Source organism: Tetrahymena thermophila, assembly GCF_000189635.1.
Source record: "Tetrahymena thermophila SB210 genomic scaffold scf_8254636, whole genome shotgun sequence".
Classification (NCBI taxonomy): domain Eukaryota; phylum Ciliophora; class Oligohymenophorea; order Hymenostomatida; family Tetrahymenidae; genus Tetrahymena; species Tetrahymena thermophila.
In genome coordinates, this window is record NW_002476405.1 from 74,616 (window position 1) to 98,720 (window position 24,105).

General features: G+C 21.8%; 2 protein-coding genes across 2 annotated transcripts; both read left to right on the plus strand. All coding sequences in view use genetic code 6, as the record gives it.

Annotated features, from left to right (window-relative positions):
• Positions 1-889: 889 nt before the first annotated feature.
• Positions 890-16,464, plus strand: TTHERM_00488290 (hypothetical protein; the record flags this gene model as incomplete). Its single annotated transcript, XM_001016804.2, has 46 exons — positions 890-1,024; positions 1,086-1,238; positions 1,301-1,389; positions 1,483-1,669; positions 1,721-1,769; positions 1,853-1,994; positions 2,057-2,406; positions 2,458-2,611; positions 2,668-2,857; positions 2,912-2,960; positions 3,015-3,159; positions 3,304-3,656; positions 3,707-3,860; positions 3,913-4,102; positions 4,162-4,210; positions 4,262-4,406; positions 4,539-4,876; positions 4,929-5,076; positions 5,164-5,353; positions 5,415-5,469; positions 5,520-5,658; positions 5,746-6,092; positions 6,239-6,392; positions 6,445-6,625; positions 6,690-6,738; positions 6,795-6,951; positions 6,999-7,300; positions 7,345-7,390; positions 7,456-7,562; positions 7,611-7,899; positions 7,953-8,029; positions 8,081-8,130; positions 8,184-8,394; positions 8,655-9,081; positions 9,178-9,369; positions 9,420-9,574; positions 9,631-9,936; positions 10,336-10,667; positions 10,742-10,889; positions 10,942-11,311; positions 11,361-12,222; positions 12,299-13,309; positions 13,561-15,225; positions 15,494-16,097; positions 16,153-16,243; positions 16,365-16,464. 46 exons carry the CDS (start codon positions 890-892, stop codon positions 16,462-16,464), a joined length of 11,637 nt encoding a protein of 3,878 aa, XP_001016804.2.
• Positions 16,465-19,636: 3,172 nt separating this feature from the next.
• TTHERM_00488310 (hypothetical protein) lies at positions 19,637-20,200 on the plus strand (the record flags this gene model as incomplete). Its single annotated transcript, XM_001016806.1, has 1 exon — positions 19,637-20,200. One exon carries the CDS (start codon positions 19,637-19,639, stop codon positions 20,198-20,200), a length of 564 nt encoding a protein of 187 aa, XP_001016806.1.
• Positions 20,201-24,105: the final 3,905 nt, after the last annotated feature.

Below are 24,105 nucleotides of genomic sequence, written 5' to 3' on the forward strand. Positions count from 1 at the left end.
AATTTTAATTTCTTTACTTTTAATTTGAGAAATAAAATTAAACAAAACAAGTGTATTTAAGAAATTAGTTTATCAATAAAATAAATAGGCTAAAGAGTGTTAAAAAGTAATAGTCCTTGTTTTGCTAACAACTTTTTATAAAAAACTTTAAGATTAATAACTAAGTTGAAATGAAAAATCCCTTCATTATTTTATGCTTATTTAGCTTTATAATTACAAATATTAAATGTTATTGCAGTAAAAAATAATAATGCTACGATTCAATTGATAAAAAATGTAAGCATATTGATGGAATAAACTTTATAGGCAGAGAAAAAAATCATGGCTTTTGCGTGATTGACTCCAAAATCTATGATTAAATTGATTATTGTTTTGATTTATTAAGTTATGTTTGCTAAACTTAAAATAGAAAAAGCTGCGTTAATATTACGAATAATTCACAATATATAGCAATATAGAAAAAGTCAAAAATCTGCTTAAGTCTCTATGATTACTTAGAGCCAATAAATGGTAGATTAAATATCTTCTATTAATTGATTTTTACTTAAATGAAATATATTTTGAAAATTAGATTCTTTAGATTTCATCAAAGACGGGTACTGTCTTGATATTGATGGCAGAATAGTAATAGGACATGCTTTAAATGTAAATAGTTAAATGTATTAATGCTCTAATTAAAAAAGAACAATAAAGATAGATATCAAGTGCTAATTAGAGTAATAATCTTAATAATTAAATGCAATAATTTCAAATATTTTTTATTTCTATTATTTAAATCAAGTTAATGCTTTGAAGAAAAAACTCAAATTTGCGTAGATTTATTAAAAGCATCTGTAACTCTTCAAAATTAAGATTATACAAAATTTAAAAGAAATATTTAATTTAGGGAATGACTGATGATGGCATATGTGTTTTTGAAAACAACTTTCATGAAAAGGGAGTTAGTTGTAATCAAAATTATTGTAGTTATACTGATAAATTAAATTTTAGAACCTGCTTGCCTTATATTTCTCATTAAGTTACAGTAATTATATTCTAATTGTTTATTACATTTAATTTATCTGAAACTTTATTGTTCTATATAGGGAAGAGTACTAAGTAATAATTAGTGTATTGTAAGAGGCGAAAATATAAATGCAAATGTTAAGTCTATTTGTAAAAAAGGGTACTGTAGATTGGTAAATCAATACCATGTAAGCTGCGTAGATGTCAAAGATTAATTTTATATCAAAATCATTGTAAATTAAAAAAAAAAAAAAATTATTTTTTAATTTACATATCATTTAATTATGTTGTACAGGGAATTTCTAAGGCAGGAGATTGTGTTTTAGATTTAAAATAAATTAAAAACGCTCATAGATTATCTTAAGGTGTAATTTGCAGTGAGAAGTAAATTTTATTTTATTTATTTACTCATTGATTTAAAAGGAAATTAAAATATTTATTGAATTATTTCTCAAATATTTTTATCAAATATCATAGCGAATGTTTTGATGGGATAACCTGTATTCCTCTTGGGTCTAATTAAAATTCCCTTTCTAAATTAATAGATCAATCTTGCGCTCCCTTAAATACCGAAAATTCTATGTCTTGCTTTTAAAATTATCCAGCCTGCTTAGATTAAAATAATACTTGCCAATTAGTATCTAACATCAACCTGTAGTCAATAGTAAAATTTATTTCTATTTGTATATATAATTATTTTAATTTTAATAAAAAGGGAAATACATAATAAGGATTGTGTGTACAAATAAATTAGTCATATAAAAGTATTTAATTATATAAAAAATATTTAAATTATAACTAGACTTATCTTCTTAATATTATTATGATTGTTCATTATAAATTAAAGATATTGGCTTTTGCAGTAGTTAGTATTGTATTTAAGAGTAATCGGATTTAACATTTTCTTGTGTACCTTTTGATGGATCTCCTTAGGCTATAGGAATTGACTAATAAGGATACTGCCTTACTTCTACTAAACTAGCTCATTCGTATTAATCAAATTTTATATTATGATTTTTGAATCAATCATTTATATGAATATTTATAAAAGTTGCTTTAACTCTAAGAATGTTTGTTAAGACCCCTTAACCAAATTTTGTATAGATATCTCTTAAAGTGACAACATTTGTGCTATCAATGGAATTTGCTATACAATGTCTTTGAACTAAATACCATAATATATTGGAAGAGATAAAAATTATTTATGCTTATAAAATTCATAAGTTTCTCCTTAAAATCTACTTGTAGATAAATGTCTTAATATACCAAGCTCAATTTGCTAAAAGAGTGATTAAACTTAATGCATCCTTTATAATGGTTCAACAACTTATTTAGGATATATTAGTGGCACAGGATATTGTGCATAATTAGGATAGAGTACTTCCTTAACATAATATTAAAGTAATTTAATTTATTATATATTATTGAATGATTAAATTTATTTTCGTTTAGACATTATAAATTTAAGCCAATCTTATTGCCAGGACAACAACTTTATTATTTAATAAGTTAATCCTTAATTTTAGGGAAGGTATTAATAATATCAAATATGCATTTCTACATTACAGTCATAAAATAATCTATCAGTCGAATTTTGCATTTCAGGGTAAATTGAAATAAAAAATAAGTAATACTAAGTTTAAATTTTTTTATTATAATTAGTTACTGCATCAGTAGCTCTAATTCTTGTAAATAGATAGGATTTGATGGTGTTTATATTGCTAAGTTAGCAGATGGAACTTGTGGTATAGCTTAGTAGGCAACAGCTATTTAATGTGGTTGTATAAACTGTGATGTTTGCTTTTATAACTTTTAGTCTTGTTATTTCTTGTAAGACTAGGGCATAACTTCAGTAGAATTAATTATCAATTAATTCTAACTTAATTTTTTTTATTAAAATTTAAAGGGGGTTGATACTCTAGGAAATTGTTTAAATGCTGGAACTTATGTTTCAAGTAAATAGAAAAACAAAAAAAATGTATTCATTTATTAAATATTTTATTAATCAGATTTATTGAAGTGTCAAGAAAAATATTGCCTGAAAAAGAATCAAAGTGGTTAATTAGCATGCTTCTCAATAGATGGATTATCAGGTTAGTTCGGTATAGATAATAAAGGATATTGTTTAAATATAAACTAATCTGGAGCAGTCAAGTAAAAATTTTAATTTAATTTAAAACTTTAAATTTTATATATTCATTCTATTGAAATTATTATATTTTATTTTCCTTTTTTAAAATTGTTAGTAATAATTTTGTTTTAATTTGAATAATTCATATTTAAAAAAATAATATTTAGGTGTACATAGAAAACTCAAAGTGTTTGCTATGACTAGGATAAGTAGATGTGCGTTTAAACTCTTAGTTATGGCGTAAATTAAAATGGCTGCAATTTTAATTCAATATGTTATTAGCTTTCACTGCAACAATTTATAGGAAGAGATAAAAAATACAACTGTTTATTGAGTTAATAATCATCTCCATAAAATTCGTTAATAGATAAATGTCTAAATTTACCGAATTCTATTTGTTATAAGAGTGATTAAACTTAATGTATCCTTTATACTGGATCAACAACTTATTTAGGGTATATTGAAGGAACAGGTTATTGTGCATAAGTAGGTTAGAGCACTTCTTTAACGTAATATTAAAGTAACTTATTTATTTGGTATTATTGAATCATTAAATTTATTTTCTTTTAGATATCCTAAATTTAAGTCAAAACTATTGCTAGGATAGTAGCTTTGTTATTTAATAAACCAGTCCTTAGTTTTTAGGAAGATATTTACAATATTAAATGTGTATTTATTCACAATAGCCACAAAATAATCTAACTATTGAATTCTGTAGTTCAGGGTAAAGTTAAATTTATAAAAAGTTAAAATTTAATTTTAATTTTCTGTAATAGGTATTGCCTTTATAATTCTAACTCTTGCAAATAGATAGGATTTGATGGAGTTTATATATCTAAATTAGTAAATGGTACTTGTGGTAATGCTTTTTAGACGATAGCTATTTAATGCGGTTGCTTAAATTGTGATGTTTGCTTATATAATTCCTAATCATGCTATTTCCTAAAAGATTCAAGCATCACTTCAGTAAGTTTATTTTAAAAATAGAATTTTTATAAGCTTAACTATTACATTTACATTTATAGGGAATAGATACTAATGGAAATTGTTTGAATGTTGGAACTTACACTTCAAGTAATTTTGATTGAAGTAATCTAATATTGAATTTAATATTTTTTTTTAAAGATTTATTAAAGTGTCAATCAAATTATTGTATTAAAAACAATTTAAGTGGTTAATCAGCTTGTTTCCTAATAGACGGATCACCTGGTTAAGTTGGAGTAGATGATAAAGGAAATTGTTTAGATGCTAATATGCCAGGAGCCATTAAGTAATACCATAAGAATTTTTTTAACTTAATTTATTTTTTTTAAATTATATTATTTTTAAATTCTAAAATAAAAATTTAATAATTTATTAATTTATATAAATTTTATATTTAAGTTTTAATATATTAATTTAGATGTTCAAAAACGAGTTCTATTTGCTATGAATAAGCAAACTAAATGTGTGTTTATTATCATTAAAATTAAAATGGCTGTATTTTAAACTTTACTTGTTAGCAGTTTTCTTTACAACAAAATATAGGAAAAGATAAAAATTTCTAATGCTTACTTGACTAGTAAAATATTGATGGGACACAAGTCGACATATGCATGGATGACCCTGATTAAGTGTGTAAATCAAGTGATTAGATGAGATGTGTTTTATATAGAAATTCAAATGTATACTTAGGATACATTTAATAGACTGGAATTTGTGCTTAATTTAACCAAAAAACATCCACAATTTCATACTAAAGTAATATTATTATAAGGTTTATGATTTTATTTTAATATTATCAATTATATAGCTGTGCTGAATTTAAATTAAATATACTGCTAAAATAGCGATTTCGTGATATAAAATATATAGCCTCAATTTGTAGGAAGAGATGGTGTTTACTAAAAATGTTTAGTAGACTCTTAAATATCTGCATAAGTAGAGTTTTGTATTTAAAGGTAATTATTTTTAAATATGAACTATAAAATAATAAAAAATATATTATTTATTCATTATAAATTTATAATTTAAAATTTTATTATAAGCTACTGCCTCGCTGCTGACAATAGCTGTAAAAAAATAGGCTTTGATGGAGTATAAATAGCAAAACTTCAAAATTAGTAATGTAGCACAGATTCATAAAATAATTCAATAGAATGCGCTTTTATAAATTATGACGTTTGCTTACTAAATTAAGTTTGCTATTGGTTGTCTTACTCTAATATAAATACTGCTGTAATTGTTTTAAAATAAATAAAATTACTTTTTTTAACAAGAATTTAAATTTTAAATAAAGGGAATAGATATTTTTGGTAACTGCATATAGAGAGAAGTATTTATTGCAAAATAAAGTAGATTTTTTAAATTAGCAACAACTATTACATTAATTTAAATAAACTAGATATAAAAAAATGTGAAATTCATCATTGCTTAGTATTAAATCTTAATAATGCTAAATGTACTCTTATAGATGGTATTAATTTTGCTGGAAAAAATGAAGAAGGATTATGTTTAACTCTTAATTAATCAATAGCAACAGTGTAATACTTTTTTTATTGTATTTATTATTATTTAAGTAAAATTAATAGAATTATAAATAAATAATAAATTGATGTTTAATAAAAAAGATGCACTATTTTTAACTCCTATGTTTGCTTTGATCAAACCAATAAATATTGTACTTTGACAACAACTTTTGGAACTTAAGGAGGATGCTCTTTGAATGGTAATTGTTATCCTTTATCTAGTACCTAATACATAGGTAGAGGTATCAATTAGTAATGTTTGACAAGTTTATAATAAGCAAGCGATAATGTTGATATTTGCTTTAATGATACTAATTCAATCTGCTTTGATTAAATAAATCATTGCTGTGTTAATTATACAAATTCTGCTTTTTATTTAGGATATATTATTGAGAATAAACAGTGCGCTGTAAATAACCAAATTACTTATTAATTAGGAGTGATAGCAAGTAAGTTAACTTTTATTTTTTTACAATAAATAACCCACCTCTATTAAAATTTTTAAATATTTATGAAATTTTTTAATTATTTGTTTAATTTCTTGAAGGGTATATATAAGTAGTATTAATTATTTTTAAAAATTAATTTTGATTAGATGTAAAGAATTTGCATTAAAATTATTGCTAGGATACTAATGGATTTATTAGATAGTTAGATGGATAATTAAATGTTGGAGTAGACTCTAATATGTTTAAGTGCTTAATTCCAAATTAGTAAGCTGATTCTAAAGCTATATAATGTTACGAAGGGTAATTTAGTTATTTGAATTTTAAATATATAAAAAATTAATTTTTTTATTAGATACTGTGTTAGTAATAACTCTTGTCAACTATACAACTAAATCATGATAGGAAGAGATCCTTATTATAATTGTTTGTCAGAAGGATAGTAAATAGCCATTTAATGCTCTACTGCATATGCCTGTTTAGATACTGTTTTAAAAGCTTGCTTTAAAATTAACGATACTAATGCTAATCACTCTGTAAATTTGAAATAAAATAATCCTTTCCTTTGATATAAACTAAATTTGTAACCTAAAATATTAGGGTATGTAAACAAACGGATAATGTGTAGTTAGTGGCTAATATTATTAAAGTATTCATTATTTTAATGTAATTTTGATAATATAATGTAAAAAAAATTAAATAAAGGTATTTTTAAATGCTCCTATAACTATTGTAAATAAAAACTAAATCCTTCAGATCCAAAATCTTTTGAAACATGTTTACCTTTTGATGCTAGTTAATAAAGAATAGGAATAGACTCAAATGGTTATTGTGTTTAGTAGGATATTCCAAATGCAATCAGGTAATAACTTATTAATTTAATTATCTTAACACCAATATATTTTAAAGATGTATGGAAGGGTAGTTCTGTTTAAATTAGTAGAATGGAAATTCCTGCTAATCTTTGCTCTTTTCCCACTAAGAAAAGAGATTTGCTCGTCAAAAGTATACAAATTATTGCTTACCTTATTTAAATCAAGATGGCAAAGGAGACAGTATTGAAACATGTGTACAAGGTTCTTGCCTTTATACTTATCCCATAAGTGGAAAAGACTATTGCTTTACTGAAGGAGGATAATATTTTGGATATTTTATAGTAGGAACAGACATTTAAGGATATTGTATAATTGAAAACGAAGTTTCAAATATATGTATCAATTTTATATTATTTTCTTTTTCTTATTTTTTTTAATAGAAATAGCAACTTGTTATGGGATCACTTATTGTATTTTAACAATTAGGTAATTTAAATACATTTTTTTCATATTTATAAGTAAGTATATTTTTAATTATTATTTTATTTTAGACCAGGAATCTATAAATGCCAAAAACTATCAGAGCCTCTTCCAAGCTATCCAAATCTTATTTTTAGGGCTAAAAATGTTAATTAAACTTGTTAGGATATAAATACTAGTAAATATTAATTTTATTATAATTAAAGATGACTAAAAAAAATTATAGTAAATAGTATAGGGTGCTTAGATGGACATTATTGTTTAGACATCTCATCAAATCAATGTGTAAAATTAAATCCTGATAAAATGCAAAATATAGGTAGAAATGCGTCTGATCAGAAATGTATACCATAGGGTGTAACTATAGCTATATAGTGTGCTTAAAGTTATTGTATTAAAGCTAATATTTGCATACCTTTATCAATTGAAAATCCAGGAAAAGAATTAAATACTGACTATTGTTTACATGAAAAAATGGAAGGCAAATTTGGGGTTTCTGATTGTTTCAAATATGGGTAAATTCATTTTTTTAAATTAATAAAAAATAGTTTTATTAAAATTTTAATAGATTCTGTTCTATGAAAAACTCAATAACTAATTTACGCTCATGCTATAAACTTGATTATAACAATTAGAACACAATAGGTATGATTTTTTTCTTTCTGTAAAATTATTTAGCGTTTATAAAAATTATAGGTATTGAGAAAGATACTCAATAATGCATTCCTTAGAATTAGTCAGTAGCAGTAAATTAATTTGTTTCTTAAAAAATATTAATTTATAAAAATTTACACAATAGGTAATGTGTGCAATATAAAGGTATTGTCTTGATATATAAACACAATAATGCAAATACATAGATGCTAAAAAAAATATGTGTGTTGATTAGTTCGGTAAATGTGCAACATATGGCTAATGTTTTTCTTGTAATATTGATTAATGCCTAGCTCCAGATTTATCTTGTTAAAATTTAATTTCAGGCTCTAATATTTATTGCACAAATAACTTAGGTATATAATAATATACATAATTCTTCCACTATTAAACATTTAAAAAATTTAAAATAACCTATTTTTAAAAAGTTAATAATTTTAAAAAGAAAATTTAAAAAACATAAATCCAATTTTATTAAAATAAAATCTTCTAAAGTAGCTAATATTTTTTTTATATTATCAAGAGTTTATGTAAATGAAAAATATTTGTAATTTTAAAAATATACATTTTTATAATTAGAATTATTTTATCTATAATATTTATTATAAATAAAAAGGTTAATGTTCTTAAATTTAATATGGAGGTTGTATTATTTGCCCTGATGAATTTTGCATGGTTAACAGTTATTGTTTTAGTTCTCTTTAATTACTAAACCAAATAAAATTAAATTAATGCTTTTAAATAGATGAATATAAAAAGTGTTTGTTGAAAACTATAGATTAAACTGACTCTAATGGCAATAATTTTTGCTCTAACAATAAAGGATTTTGCTAAAACTTGTCTGTAAGCAATGATTAATGCTTGTAGTGCCCACAATATTATACTAACCCTGGGAATTAAAAGTGTTATAGTATAGATTAAAAATATTCTTTTTAATCTAATAAGTAATAAGTTTATTTTTAAATGAAATTGACATATGTAAAATAAGACTGCTATGATTAAAATTATTGCCAGTCAAATATCAAATCAAAATGTCAAACTGGGTAAATATATTTTAAAATAAATAAATAAATTCATATTTTCAATTTTACTAAATATTATTTTTTTTCTTCAAATATTCATATAATTTTTTTTGTTAGGTGTTATTCGTGCTCATCACAAAATATTTGCACTTAATGTGTAGAGGGGTATTTTTTATTTTAAGAGTCCACTATAAATTAGATATGCATTTAATGCCCTAATATTTAATATTAATACAACGATCTTAAGCAATATTATAAAAATATTCCAACTTATCGATGCTTAGATTGCTCTTCTGATTATGGGTTGTGGTAAGTATTATTGACTTATAATAAAAATATAAATTAAATATAATTAATAGGAATAAGATTGGATCAAATTATAGAACTTGTACAAACTATATTATATTGTTAGACAATGTATTACAAATTGTTAATAATAATCTTCATGCTACTAATTTTATATTGAATAATAAAAATGGTTAATATAGTTTGAGCGCATTGGATATTAGCACATGTAACTTATTTTTCTTCTAATATTTATTAATTTAATTTTAATTTATTTATTTGAAGGCTCTAAGGATTGCTTTTCTTGCATGTAAATATCTTCGTTATAAGCTGTTTGCTTATAATGTATGTCAGGATATATTTTATCGAATGGAGTTTGTTAACCTTGTCCAAATTAATGTATTAAATGCTCGTATGCTACACTTATTTAGGGTTTTATTACTTTGCTCAATTAATAAAATGTAGATTCTTCCTAGATTTATAATGGAAATATTATTATCATCTGCTTGTAGTGCTAAATTAATTATCTGGTTTCTTATAATCTTCAATATTGTACATAATGTGGCGATAAGTGTAACTATTGTTAATATGGTAAATAATAGTTTTATTTTTTATAAAAATTTACAAAAATAAATAATATGCAAATAATTTAAATTAACTTTTTTTAAAAATATAGTCAATTACACAAAAAAATTTATTAAGCACAGATAGTTATTTTTTTATAACAAAAATTAAATTGTTTTATTATAATATTAAATTAGAAAATTCATAATCTGTTTGGAACTATTATACTGAATACTTGAGGATAATATCTCTAAATGACTTTAATTAAAAGTAATTCATAAGGAAATGTACTTAATGCTAAGATGGTTATTTCTTATCCTAAAATGGTAAACAATAAATAAATAAAATCATATTTTTAAAAAATGATTATAAATATAGTTTTTAAAATGTTTATATTAAAATGAAAAACATCTATTAAATAATAAGGTGAGGATTGTGTAAATAATATTCAAAATTGTGAAAGAAATACTATTGTGGTAAATAATGGCTCCTAAATAAAAGATATTTCTTCGTATTTATGGTCATTTGTTTCACCATCAAGCTCCTTTACATTCTAATATTAATGCAAAAAATGTAACTCAGGGTATTCATTAATTAATTAAAATTAATGTGACTTAATAGGCTGCTAATCTATTAACTAATGTAACAGTTGTATTTATATAAAAAACTAAAATGTCTGCTAATATTGTTTGGATGGGAATGTATTAAGTAATTTATAAAACCCTCCTAATTGTCAAAATGATATTTGCTCATAAAATGTAATTAATAATTAATTGAAATTAGTGAATTTTAAATAATTTTTTTATTAACATTAAATATTCAAACCTAATAGATTTATAATTGCTCTGAATGTTATTTATATTTAGACTCTTAACAAGGTATTAATTTTTATTAATGCACGAAATGTATTGATTAAAACAGTACTCCATCATTTTATGGTTGCATAAAGTGTCCTATAGGATGTTCAAGTTGCTATGAAGGTACACAAAAATATAATTTAAATACAAATTTAATTTTTATTTATATTGTTAGGTACCAGAGAATTTAATTTGACGCATTCAATAATATATGATAAAAATTTTTATACTCTGCAACAAAGATTGGATTATAATAAAGACAATAAATATTCATTATATTGTACTTAATGTCTTGATGGATATTTTTTTGATCAGCAATAAAAGTTATGTTTACCAATTTAATGTGGTCAATATTGTCTTTTATGTAAATTAATTAACAACAAACCATAGTGCATGCAATGCAATTATGAAAAACTCTAAGCTTTAATAAGCAAGATATCATATTTTATTGGAAAATTATATTTTAATCAAAATTACATTCTAGATTTTAATTCTATGGTTACGATAACAGCTTCTAGTGATGATTGTCAAATTTGTCCTATCATGTAAATAAAAAATTTTAATTCCTTTTTAAAAATAATATTAAATTAATAGGTGCGAAACATGCATAAATAATAACGATTTAAATATAAATCCTCTATATTTATATGATTCTTAGTGCCTATCATGTAAAAAATCATATGGTTCTAATCCAGATTTACTAAACTACAAAATTACATATGATAAAGTAAGAAGAAAATGTTATTTATGTAATAACTCTGAATAAGGATGCTTCTATAAAAAGTAGAGAGTTATTTACACTTAGTGCTTAGATGCAGAAAGCAGTTTAGGTATTGGTACATAATCAAATCCAATAAATTACAATAAGCTAAACGAGATAAATTTTGATTAATTAATCCTTGACGAAATAAATTACAACTAAGCTATTGTTTACTATAATGAACTGCAAGTAAAACAGTTAGAGGTGTAAATAATATTTTTGGGAGAGCTGTGTGTTGAGTCAAAGCACTAAACATTAGTAACTACTCTGAAAGACCAAGTTAGATCTCTTGAAACAGCTATTTTAAATATAACTACTTTAAACTCTAATTTAAACAAAACTATGACTTTTTAATAGTAAGATGCTATCAGGATCTAAGGATTTGACTAAATAAATATCTAAGGAATACTATTTTAATAGAGTCTAAGTATGCAAGATATTGGATTTGTTGCTTCAGATAAAAATCTTTCTAGCTTTAACTTATTTAACTGTTCTTTCTCTTAATTCCTATAAAAAAACCTCTCTAAATAATATTTGATAATAAATTTATCAACTTTACAATAATCAACAATAATTTTTAAGGATGTATCATTCTAAAATATTTAAATATTAAATCAGTAATAGCTTATTTAGATTAATAATACTTTCTCAAATTCTTCAGTTTACATCAAATTTGACTCAGTACAGTTTAATCATGTAATTTAAGATAAATTAAAAAAAATAAAGAAATTTTTAAAAATAACAAAATATTTTTTTTAAATCAAATAAAAAGGTAACATTTAGTAATTCAAAAATGGTGAAGCTAAACTTTAAAAACTCTACTTTAGATATGTCAAATTTGATTTTTACATAATCAACAATAGAAGATTAGACTTTGTTACTTGATATATAGTAGAACTCATTATAAAACCAATATGTCAGAATTTTGTTTGATAACATCACGTTCTTTCAGAGCTACTTTTTTAACAAATCCTAAATCTTAAATTCAAACTTTCTAAACTAACTATCAATAAATAATATGGCTTTCAATCAATGCAGTTTTTCCTAAATCTTATCAGATACAAATCCTCTTATAATTTCTAATTAGTTTGATATAAAAGGATTTCAGATTGAATCAAGCTAAATTAATTAATACAATTTTTTTTAATAGGTAGATAGCTTATTTTATTAAAAGGGCAAAAAGCAATAATATTCCTTTTCAAACATTTTTATATAAAATAATAAATTTAATCTAAAAAACAATTTTTTACTTTTATTATCAACCTAACTATCAACTGATTTGACTCTTGAAGGAATATTTTTAAAATAAAATATATTTCAAGATAAAATTAGCTCTTCTTTGATTTAGCTAATGAATTTGGGTTAAGTTTTAATCAGCAATATAACAACCATTGACAACACTTACTTTATAGTTTTTAGTGCTGATAATTGTAAAAGTGTTTTCCTTTCAAATGTTTTTTAGAAATAGAACAATGATTAGTTAATATCTCCATAAATATGCTAGCTTAGCTAAATATAAAATAAAATTAATTTAGTTAATATAACTTAAGAAAATATTATAATATCTTCTAATATAATTTAAATACAAAATAGCTTCTAAAAGCTGAATAGCAATCCTTTATAAATTTAAATATTGAACTATAATAGCACTTAAACTAAATTATTATATTATAATGTCACTTAAAATTGCGCTCTTGTTGCTATCACATCTAAATTAAATTCATATTTGAATTTGACTAACATAAATTTTAAATATTTTGGAGCAATACCATTGATAAAACAAGTAATTAATTGTTTAAATTATTTTTAAAATATATTTCATCTTGAAAAAATTCTTATTTAAAATTCTCTAATATCAGTATTTTTTAAATTTAAAAAACATAAAAAACCAAGCTCGGTATTTAGTTTATTAGCAAGCATTTTATTTTATGTACCATACTTCTCTATAATTAAACATTTGTTTATTATTTTCAACAAATACTTATTATATTACTGAAAATTTTTAAAGCTAATATTTATCTTTTAAAAATAAAGAATCAAATTGGATAGATATCTTATGGTATTTATTTTAATTCTCCAAACCTTATTGCTGATGTTTTAAAATCTAATTTCACCGACTTGTAACAAAACAGCTAATTTAACTGGATTTCAGGTTTTCTCAAATAGATCACTTTCGATAATTGCTAATTTTAAAATGACATACAGAATTTTAACTTAAATAACTTAGTATATGGAGGATTCTTTAAATTAAGTAGTGAATAACTAAATATTAAAAATTCTTTTTTTATAAATGGAAATGCTTTTTGTGGAGGAGCTTTTTATTGGGTTTCTTAAAACAAAGGGGGCTTATATTTACATAATTGTATATTTTTAAACAACACTGCTTCTAATACAATTTATTCTGAAAGTTCAGGAGGTGCAGTTTACATTGATGGGCTGCAATCTTTTAGTTAAGATGTATTAATTGAAAAATCTACATTTTCAAACAATTTTGCTTTGTTTTATGGAGGTGCTTTATAAATAAAAACAACTATCAGTCCAAGAAGTGTTGTTTAAATATAATATAGCTAATTTAATGACAATCTATCAATCAAAGGTAGTATCATCAACGTCGATAGCTCTAAAATATCATAGACAGCTATAATTTTCTAGAATATAACATGCATTGTTAATATTAATAATGTAATTTAACTTACTCTACCATTTAAAGATTAATTAATTGAATAGCTCAAATAAGGTGTATAAAATTAAGCTTCCCTAATCTCAATTAATGATGTCTATGAAGTACAAATCATGAAGTCTTATTTTTAAATATCTTCAAAAAATTTTTAATAATAAGTTGAACCTTTAATAATATATTTAGTATATTAAAAGATACTATTGATTACTAATGTTCAATTTTTCAATGAATTAAGCAATATTTATGAAGGTAGCTTATTCTTTGGAAATTTAATTACTCTTAAGCAAATAAAAAAAATACAAATAGTAAATATTACCATAAAAAATAATAAAAGCATTTAAATGCCATTTTAGATCACTACTTAAAATGAAAATTTAGCAATTTATAATAGCTAAGAGTGCATTATAACTTTATCATAAATAAATTCAAATATATGCTAAACTTGTAGTTAAGGAATTTTAAATATAGTAACTAATTATCTGTATATATAGAACACAACTTTTGACAAAAATATAGCCATGTATGGTTCTGCTTTGTTTCTTGAATAAGCATAGAATGGTTAAGTAGATCAAATGTCAATATAGTATGATACAAATAATTTTTAAATTATTCGCTCTTAATTTAGTAACAATTTAGCACAGAATAGTGGTGGAGCAATATTCATAAACTAATCTTCTCTTTATATAATTTAAACTGTTTTTGAAAACAATAGAGCAAACTTGTATGGTGGAGCTATTTTTTTAGAAAATAAAGATGAAAACATTCTTAAAAGAACCTTATAGATATCAAAGAGCTCTTTTTAATCAAATTAAGCATCTATGGGAGGAGCAATAGCTTCAACAACATTCTAAGGAATAAATTATTTTTCTCGAAATGAGTTTAAATTCAACAAAGCTCTTCTTAACTATGGATAAACTATTTAAGCTTCTCCAACTCATATTGCTACTTACCTTAACGGTAAAAAATAGCTAAATCTTAAAGTATTACTGATATAAAATCACCAAGGAGGGTAGTTAAAAGTAATAATTTTATAAAATATTTAAAATCGTTAATAAAATTTTTAAACAAGCTTAACCTGAATTAATTAAATCATAATAATAAAAAGTACAAATAGTAAAAATTATTCTAAATTGAAGCATTAAATATCATTTTAGGAACTTTAACTTTCATTGAATAATTTTAAGAGGAGATAAATTTTTTATTTTGTTTCCTGATTATTTATTATTTATCATAATTTTAATAAAATTAAAATAATATTTTAATATAATTTTGTTAATTAAATAATAGGATTCTATTTAATTTAGGCTTTCTAACGACTAAAACGAAGAGCTTCTAGATTTTAATTCAGAAGAAACATTATAAGTAACCATTGAAAAGGGCTTTGGTTTTATTAACTTGCAAGAATTAAGATAAAACCATGGAAATTTTGATCTAACTAAGTAAATTTAGATTTATGGGAAAAGAGGTTAATAGTTATAACTCCGAGTTTCTAGCAGACTAATAAAAGCACCTTAGTATAACTAATAAGAATAAATTATTAACTATAATAACACATACACCTTTACAGTTCTTATTTAGTTCAGTTAATACTGCCCTGTAGGGTATGTAGTTTAATAAATTCATGAAAAATATGATTTTTGTGCTGAATGTTACGAGTCTACTTACAGTCTTCAAGTTTCTGATTCCTGCTATAGTTGTCCAAGTAAAGATGTATTTTGCAAAGGTAAATTGATTCTTCTACCTTCTAATTTATGGAGAGTCAATCAAAACTCTTCCAAATTGTTTGATTGTAAAAATTGTGTTGGAGATTTAGAAATTCAAAGAATAAAATCTTCTAATTTATTACTGCTTTAGGTAAAGAAAACAGATTTAAATTATTACTGTAAGGAAGGTAATTAATTAATTTAGTTAATAAAATTAAAATTAAATTTGAAATTTTTATGAAGGATATGTTGGAGCTCTATGTGAAGATTGTGATAGAAGTGGTCAATATTGGGGAGATAAATATTTTCTAAATTTAAATCAAAAGTGTTAAAAGTATTTTTTTAATAATTTATTAATTAAAAATAATTTTTAATTTTTAAAAAATAAAGATGCAGCGATTTCTAAGCAAAAGAGATAGTTTATATTTTGATATTTATTTTAATACCAATTTTAGTTGTTGCATGGTTTACACATAGTTATTAAAACCAAATACAAATCAAGCTTAAGGGTAAAGTATTATCCCTCCTTTTAAACAAGCATGTCGATAATTTTGACTTGAGCTACATCAGAAAAATTAAATTTTTTTTATTTTAATCCTATTTAATTGGCATGACATTATCATTTGACTCAAATATTCCCAATATTATTCAAATTATTTTTATAGATATTGGAAATTTACTTAGTTCTTAGTTAAGATTAGTAGAGTGCTTCTTAAATAAATTATTTAGTTATAATTTGATAATTTTAACTTCTACTTTCTTTTAAATTATTCTTCAAATTTTCATAATCGCTTTGTTTACGATCGTCATTCTATTCAAACGTTAGAAAAATATTAGCTAGCTAATTCTTATGGGAATATACATATTTACTTTTTATTCTTAAACAGCGATATTTTCTAAAATGTATAAATCAGTAATTTTTTTATTTTTAATTTCCTTTCATTAATTTAAATAAATTTACATTTTTAAAACAGATTCTTTGTTAGTCTTTTGATGGTGTAAGCTTTGTGACTGAATTCCTATCAATTTAATGTGATTAAAATTAATAAGAAATTTCTTATAAAATTATTATACCTTTAATTTTACTAAGCTTTATGCTACCACATGCAATATTATAAAGGAATATGCAAATAAAGAAATACAAACTTTAATAATATGAAAATTAAATTATTTATGGATTTTTCACAAACGATTATAAGCTTAAGTTCTATTATTGGGATTTAATTAAGCTAGCTTATAAAAACCTTATGTGCATAATTCTATATTACTCTTATTAAATGGCAGTATTTCCCATGGTTTTCGCACTTTTAGTCACATTAATTTATACCTTGTTAGTCTTTCTATGTAATCAATTTAATTATAAATTATAAGAATATATTAATTTTAATTAAAAAAGGTCAACCATTCGAAAGCAAAAAATTAAATAAAGTAGAATTTAATATACAATGCTTAGCTTGTGCTTGCTTTAGCTTGAACATAATGCAACTTAAGATTGATTAAATTTTTTTATCAATAACAATTACTTCATTGATAGTATTATCTGTGATGCTTATGATCCTTCTAATATTTTCATAAATAACTTAAAATAAAAAGAGCATTTATATTCGTACAATAGAATATCTATAATAAAATTCTAGTACTTGTGCAAAAATCATAATTAAACTCAAGTTAAACAAATAATTAATAATAATGAAAAATGCTGAAGAAAAGTGGTAGAAGTTAAGGAGTTTTGTAACTATTTAAAAACAAAAATTAGATAAAAAATTCCAAAATGAGAAATAGAAGCTTAAGTTAATAGAGATAATTTTTGCTTAAAGAATAAATAATTAATCTAAAATACCATAATTTAGTAAAATAATACATTCATATCAACATACTACTTTTAAATGAAAATTATTAAGAATTTTTTTTAATTAAATAATCAATAAATACTTAAAAAGCCTTTAAATAAAACTAAATAAACCAAAATAGCTAGCAATATATAGAAATAAATTATTATTAAATGTATTTTTATGTAATTTAAAATGTATTTTTTTTAAGGAAACAAATAACTTTTTAGAATTTAATTACTTTAATTTTTAATTTTTCAAAAAAAAAATTTCCTTATTTCTAATCTTGTTTAATAAGTGCATCAAATATCGTAAAATTTTATAATACTATAAATAATTCAAATTTTTATCTCTTAGCACTTATAAAAACTACCTCCACAAATAATAAAAATAATCTTTGCAAAAAATTTTATTTAACTTGTTATTATTGAATTTTTAATTAAGATTATTTTAAAATTAATCATATTTTTAATATTTATAATAGCTTTTCTTTTTTTAAAATAGAAAAATTTTATTTTTAAATATGAAATTTAGTCCAGATTGCCAGATTGTGGACATCTCGAACTCCAAACATTAGCACCAACTCAGAGGGTTTTTCCTATTAACTTTGGTTAATTTGATAATTAATATACTATAATTTTGAAAATATTTTCTTTCTCATTAATCTAATTTTTACTTAATACAGTAATTAATAAATTTATGAAATACTTTCAATAAGAATTCATAAATCTACAAAGTAAATAAAAAATTATTAATGATTTTTATATTTTAAGTTAAATCATATTTAGAAAAAAAGATCATAAATAATAATATATTTTTTATTGTATTTTAAAAATAAATTTTTTATTAAAAAAACAAAAGATATAAGGGGCGGATACAATAATAACATATTAAAATTTATAGTATATTATTAATTTATTTGAAAAAAACAATTATTTAATATCTTAATATAATGCAAACTTCTTGATTAGCCCTTTTATTTGAGCAACTTAATTAGTTGTAAGAAAATGAAAGATAAAAAAATGACTCATTTTAATCTTTTTCATAATATCTCTACTTAATTAATTAAGAAAATATTTAGAAATCCTAAATTAAAAAGATTAAATATAATTAAAGCTAATAGGTAATTGGTTAAATATTAGATGAGGGAAAAATCTAAATTAATTAAGGAAGTCAATTTTTTACTGATAAGCATAAAGATTTTGTCAGTATAAATTTAATTTTTGAAATCTATATTTGATTCCATTAGAAGCTAATCCTTATAATTTAATAAATAATTTGATCAATCTTTATCAAATGATTTAAATTTTCTTTATCATTACAAACTTATAAAGAATATATTAACAACTAACATTAGCTTAAAATAAATGATATTAACTCTATTTAAAATTGTTTTTGTAAAATTATTTATTTATTATTTTATTCATAATAACTGTTTTTAGACAAAAAATATTTACTTTTAAAAATAAATCCTATTTGAAATAAAATTCTGTTTACATCTTTTAAATTTATCAAGCAAATATTAATTGTCTGTAAGATATTTGACGTAATGATTTTTGATTTTCTACTTTTTTTTGGTAAATCAATAAATGATAGATTCTATTCTATTATTTTGATGAATATTTGATCAAAAACAGCACTAGTAAATAAAAATGAAATTATTTTTTGATAGTTATTATTTAAGAATATTTAATTTTATTATGACACTAGTTGTAATTGATCCTTTTTTGATATATTAAAATTTTTTAGCCAAGACTTTACATTGTTACCTTACACGCATGAATAATTCTTTCTTTTTATGCAATAAATTTTTTCATTTAAATTAAGTTATTATTGTGAAAATCAAAAATAATAAATTTTAATAATAAAAAATTGAATCCAGAATTTAACTAAAGTATATGAAAAAAGTATCTCTTTTCGCTTCTTTATTAGCAACTTGCATATATGCTTAATTGGCAATAGATCTCACTTAAAACTTATAATTAATTCATTAAGATTATCCTGCTGGTGTTGATACCAATGGTCTCTGCTCATTCATAGGGAATGTTACGTTAATTCCTATACCATAATAAAATGCTAAAGGTAACTTCACTGGATTTTAAGTTAAAGGAACAACAAATAAAACTGTAGATAATTGCCCCTTTGTTGATTTGAACTTTGTTACTTCTGATGGAAAACCTATTTCCATAAACAATACAGAATTAACTACAGATTTTTTAAATATATATGTTTTAGAAGACTATACTGAAACAGGTTCTGCCTTCAAGCTTTTTACTTCTTTTGCCTCAAAAGGTAATAATAGAACGGGATCTGCTATTGCTTAACTTATTGCTATCAGACCAAGCAAACCTTTTCCTTATTAATATTAAACATTTACTTATATTTCACCTTCTTCTACTGATACTTTTGGGTACTAATTAGTTATTTCTATTATCTATGCTTTACTAGCTTTTTTGCTCTGAAAATAGATTAATATCAAAAAATATAAATTTATCAAATATTTGAATCATATTACAATTATATTTTTATTAATAAATATATTCTAATAATTAGAATTGAAAAGTATTATACATTAATTATAATTTAGAAAATTTTAATTTTAAAATACATTTTCTGCGTAAATTGTATCTTAGGAATTATGAAATCCAAAATACCGTAGATTCTCCTTAATTAAGACACTTTTTAATTAAGACACTAAAATTCAAAAATTTTAAAAATTTCAAAATTTCAGAGAAAATAGTGAAAATAAAATGTGTGAGAATTGATGAGGATTTATGGTTGAAGGATAAAGTTTTTAGAAAATTCTTTTGTTTTTTTGAAAATTCAAAATTCTTCAACATTTTTGTCTGTTTTCATTTAAAATAAATATAAAATTAATATTTAATCAAAAAATTTTCAATTATTCCTTAAATTTTTCTAAACATCAAGTGAAGGTATATAAAATGTAAAGATCCACCAATTACAAATTAAATAGGAATTTACTCTAAAACTTGCCACTATCAATTAGTTTTAATTTTATTTATAAAAAACAAATATAAATATTAAGTTATTTTTATTTTTGAGGAGTCATCAACGATTTACTTAAACTAATCTCTTCATTCTTTTTTTAAAGAAATTTATTTCATTTATTTCAAAAAAATTTATGCTTAAAAATTAGACTTGTTATAGTCTTGCTAGAGAAAATAAAATTTGTTTTTTACCAAATGAATAAAATTCCCAATAATAGGAACTAACTTTCAAAGAAATTAAAGAAATTTTTTCTGCTAGCAAAATTATTCCAATAATTTCTTCAAGAGAACTATCTTTTGAGAAAATATCTATTATTAAGTTTTTCTTGAAATAATTGCTTAAAAGAACTTCTTAAATAAATAGCTTGAGATGTTAATTTATAATTTTATCGCCTTGATTTAATGAAATAGTGATGAATTTTATATTTTAGCAATTTAAAATATTATATCTGAGTTTGTCATACTCTTTTTTATTTTTATAGATATCTGATGTATAAATTTATAATTTCGTCTAATTTTGGCTTTCTTATTTATCTTAAATGCTTAGTTTTTTATATTTAATAGTTATTGAAATATAACAATCCAATTTTATTTCTTAAAAAAAAATTCCTTTTTATTTTTAGATAAGTTTTTAAAAACTTTATAATATTTATGAGCAAATATTAGTATTTAGTAATTCAAAATCAAAATCATAAGTTTTCTATTGATTTTAAATAATTTATCTCTCTTATCCTTAATCAATTTATTTTTTTAAGTGACTATATTATATCTATTAAACTATCTTATCTACCAATGATCCAATTTATAATGTATTAACACTTAAGCAATAGTAATCTATTAATTATTCTTGGAATTCTGAAAATAAATTTTATTATTGTTAATAATATTATATTACGAAAGAACAATCATAAAATGACGATAACCTAATATTGACATCTAAATATATTTTTTTCAAATATTTTAAAAATCTATAAAAAAAATTAAAGTTGTCCATATCGAACTCTAGTTATAAATCTAAATTTTCTATTTTTAGTAATTTCTTTATGGGAGTTAAAATAGAATTTTTTGAGATGAAATATTTTAACTTGAGCTCTTATAAATATTTAAACTAAGCAATATTCTATAAAATTTATTTATCTTTTACTATTGAATTTAATCTCAGCACTTGAAGATTAGAGCTTTATAACAAAGTAGTTTATAGACAGTGAAAAGGTAGCTGCTCTGTATCTAAGATTTATAATTGAAGACCTCCAAATTTAAGTTCCTAAAGGCTTTATTTAATTTCATTTTACAAAAAGTACCCTTCTTATTTAAAATAAAACTCCTATAAATCTGTTAAACCTTATAAAAGTTCAACTATTTCGCTAATTCCTTCTTAATTTAAATTTTCAATCAAAAATATTTTAAGTTTTTTCACTCTTTCAATCAAATATAGTAATTCACTTATTGGTAAATAATTTTTAAATTATAAATAGTTGAGTTATAAATAATTTATTTATTTAAATGGATCTCTTTTGTATTTTAAATTAAGTCCATTTATATTTATCACATATTTACTATTAATTTCGTGAAGACAATCAATAAGTCTCAAAGCAGAACAATTAAATATATTATGATATATATTTCTAAATAGTGTAAATTTACTAATTATTTTTGGGATAATATAATATCTATTAAAAAATCATAATCTATTAAAAAATCATAACTAAATTCTTAATTTTTCTTATTTTTAAATATCAATTTCTACACAAAATTTGATATTTAATATGGTAATATAGTAAGTTCATTCTATTACAAATAGCTTTTTGTTATATGTAAAGAAATAGAATAAAGTTAAACTTCAATCATTTTTTATTCTAAGTTTTACTGAATTGAACCATTTTCTTCATTAAAGTCAAATAGATTTTAGAGATTGTCACCTTTTATTTTTACAAATGCTATTCCGTCATTTTTTTATTTTACTTTTATTTTAATTGTAATATCTCTTTTCAATTTTTACGTTATTAAACAAATTTATTTGTACAATTCACTCTATTTGATATTGAAATGGATATATCTTTAACTAAGCAAAATTTTAGAAAAATCAATAAATTCAATTAGCAATTTCTAATTTTAAGATTTTAAATTATTATTCATCAATATTGATTTGTTGTAGTTTAAAATTGCTTGCTCAAATTATTAATCTTTAAAAAAAGCTTTTGCCAATATATAATGAAATTAAGGCAGTAATTTGTTATCATTTTAACTATCTTCAATAGCTTTTTAATAGTATTTTATAGCTTACTTTTAATTGAAAGCGTTTTCTTTATTTTTTTCAAGATGATTTAATTTTTTTAGATATTTAAATGCATTATTATCTAAATTTATTTCAAAATAAATCTAATAAATTCGTTTGAAACAATAAATTTATTCTTTTGCATCTAAATTAGCTATCTTTTTATAACACTTAATGGATTATTTAAATTTTTTTTTAGCATAATATGCATTTGCCATTATTTTAAGGTTTTGTATATTATTAGGATCAATTTTTATTGGTTTATTAATCCAGTATATTGACTGTTCTATGAAACCATTTTTTTTATATTAGTCTCCTATAATAAAATAGCTATTTAGTGGATCAATTCTAATTGCTTATAAATAAAATTTAAATGAGATATTAAATTGCTTCAGTTCAAAATATAAGCTTGCTAAATGTATATTGGATTCAAAATGGTTTGGGTTTATTTCAAGTACTTTTTTTAAGCAAAATATAGCTTATTAATATATTTTAAGTTCCATATAAGCTATTCCTAATTGATAATGAGATTATTGACAGCTAGAATCAATTTAAATTGCTAATTTGTAATAATTAATAGATTTTTCTAAATTATTTTAATATTTAAATAATAGTCCTAAGTTTTAACAAACTGACTTTTATTTTTTATCTATTTCCAAAGCCATTAAATAGTATTCAATTGCCTCATCAATTTAATTTTATTCCTAAAATATTAATCCTAAATTAACTATTGGTTCTGCATATGATTCATCTATACTGCTAGCTTTTTTAAAATATTTAATTGCTTTATCTATCCTGTTTTACTTTTTGTATGATACACCTATTAAATTTAAAGCTTTTATATTCATTTAATCAGTTTCAATAATTTTTTTAAAGGAAGAAATAGCTAAATCAAAATTGTTTCTATTTAGATGAATTAATCCTTAATCGTAAATTATTTATTATTTATTTTTTTAAGAATCCTTCTTTCTTTAACCATTATGTTGATTTTTGAAGCATTTATCATAAATTTCTTTATAAATTAAAACAAATAAATAAATAATGCTTAAATATTTAATTAAATAATTACAGTTTATATTTAGTT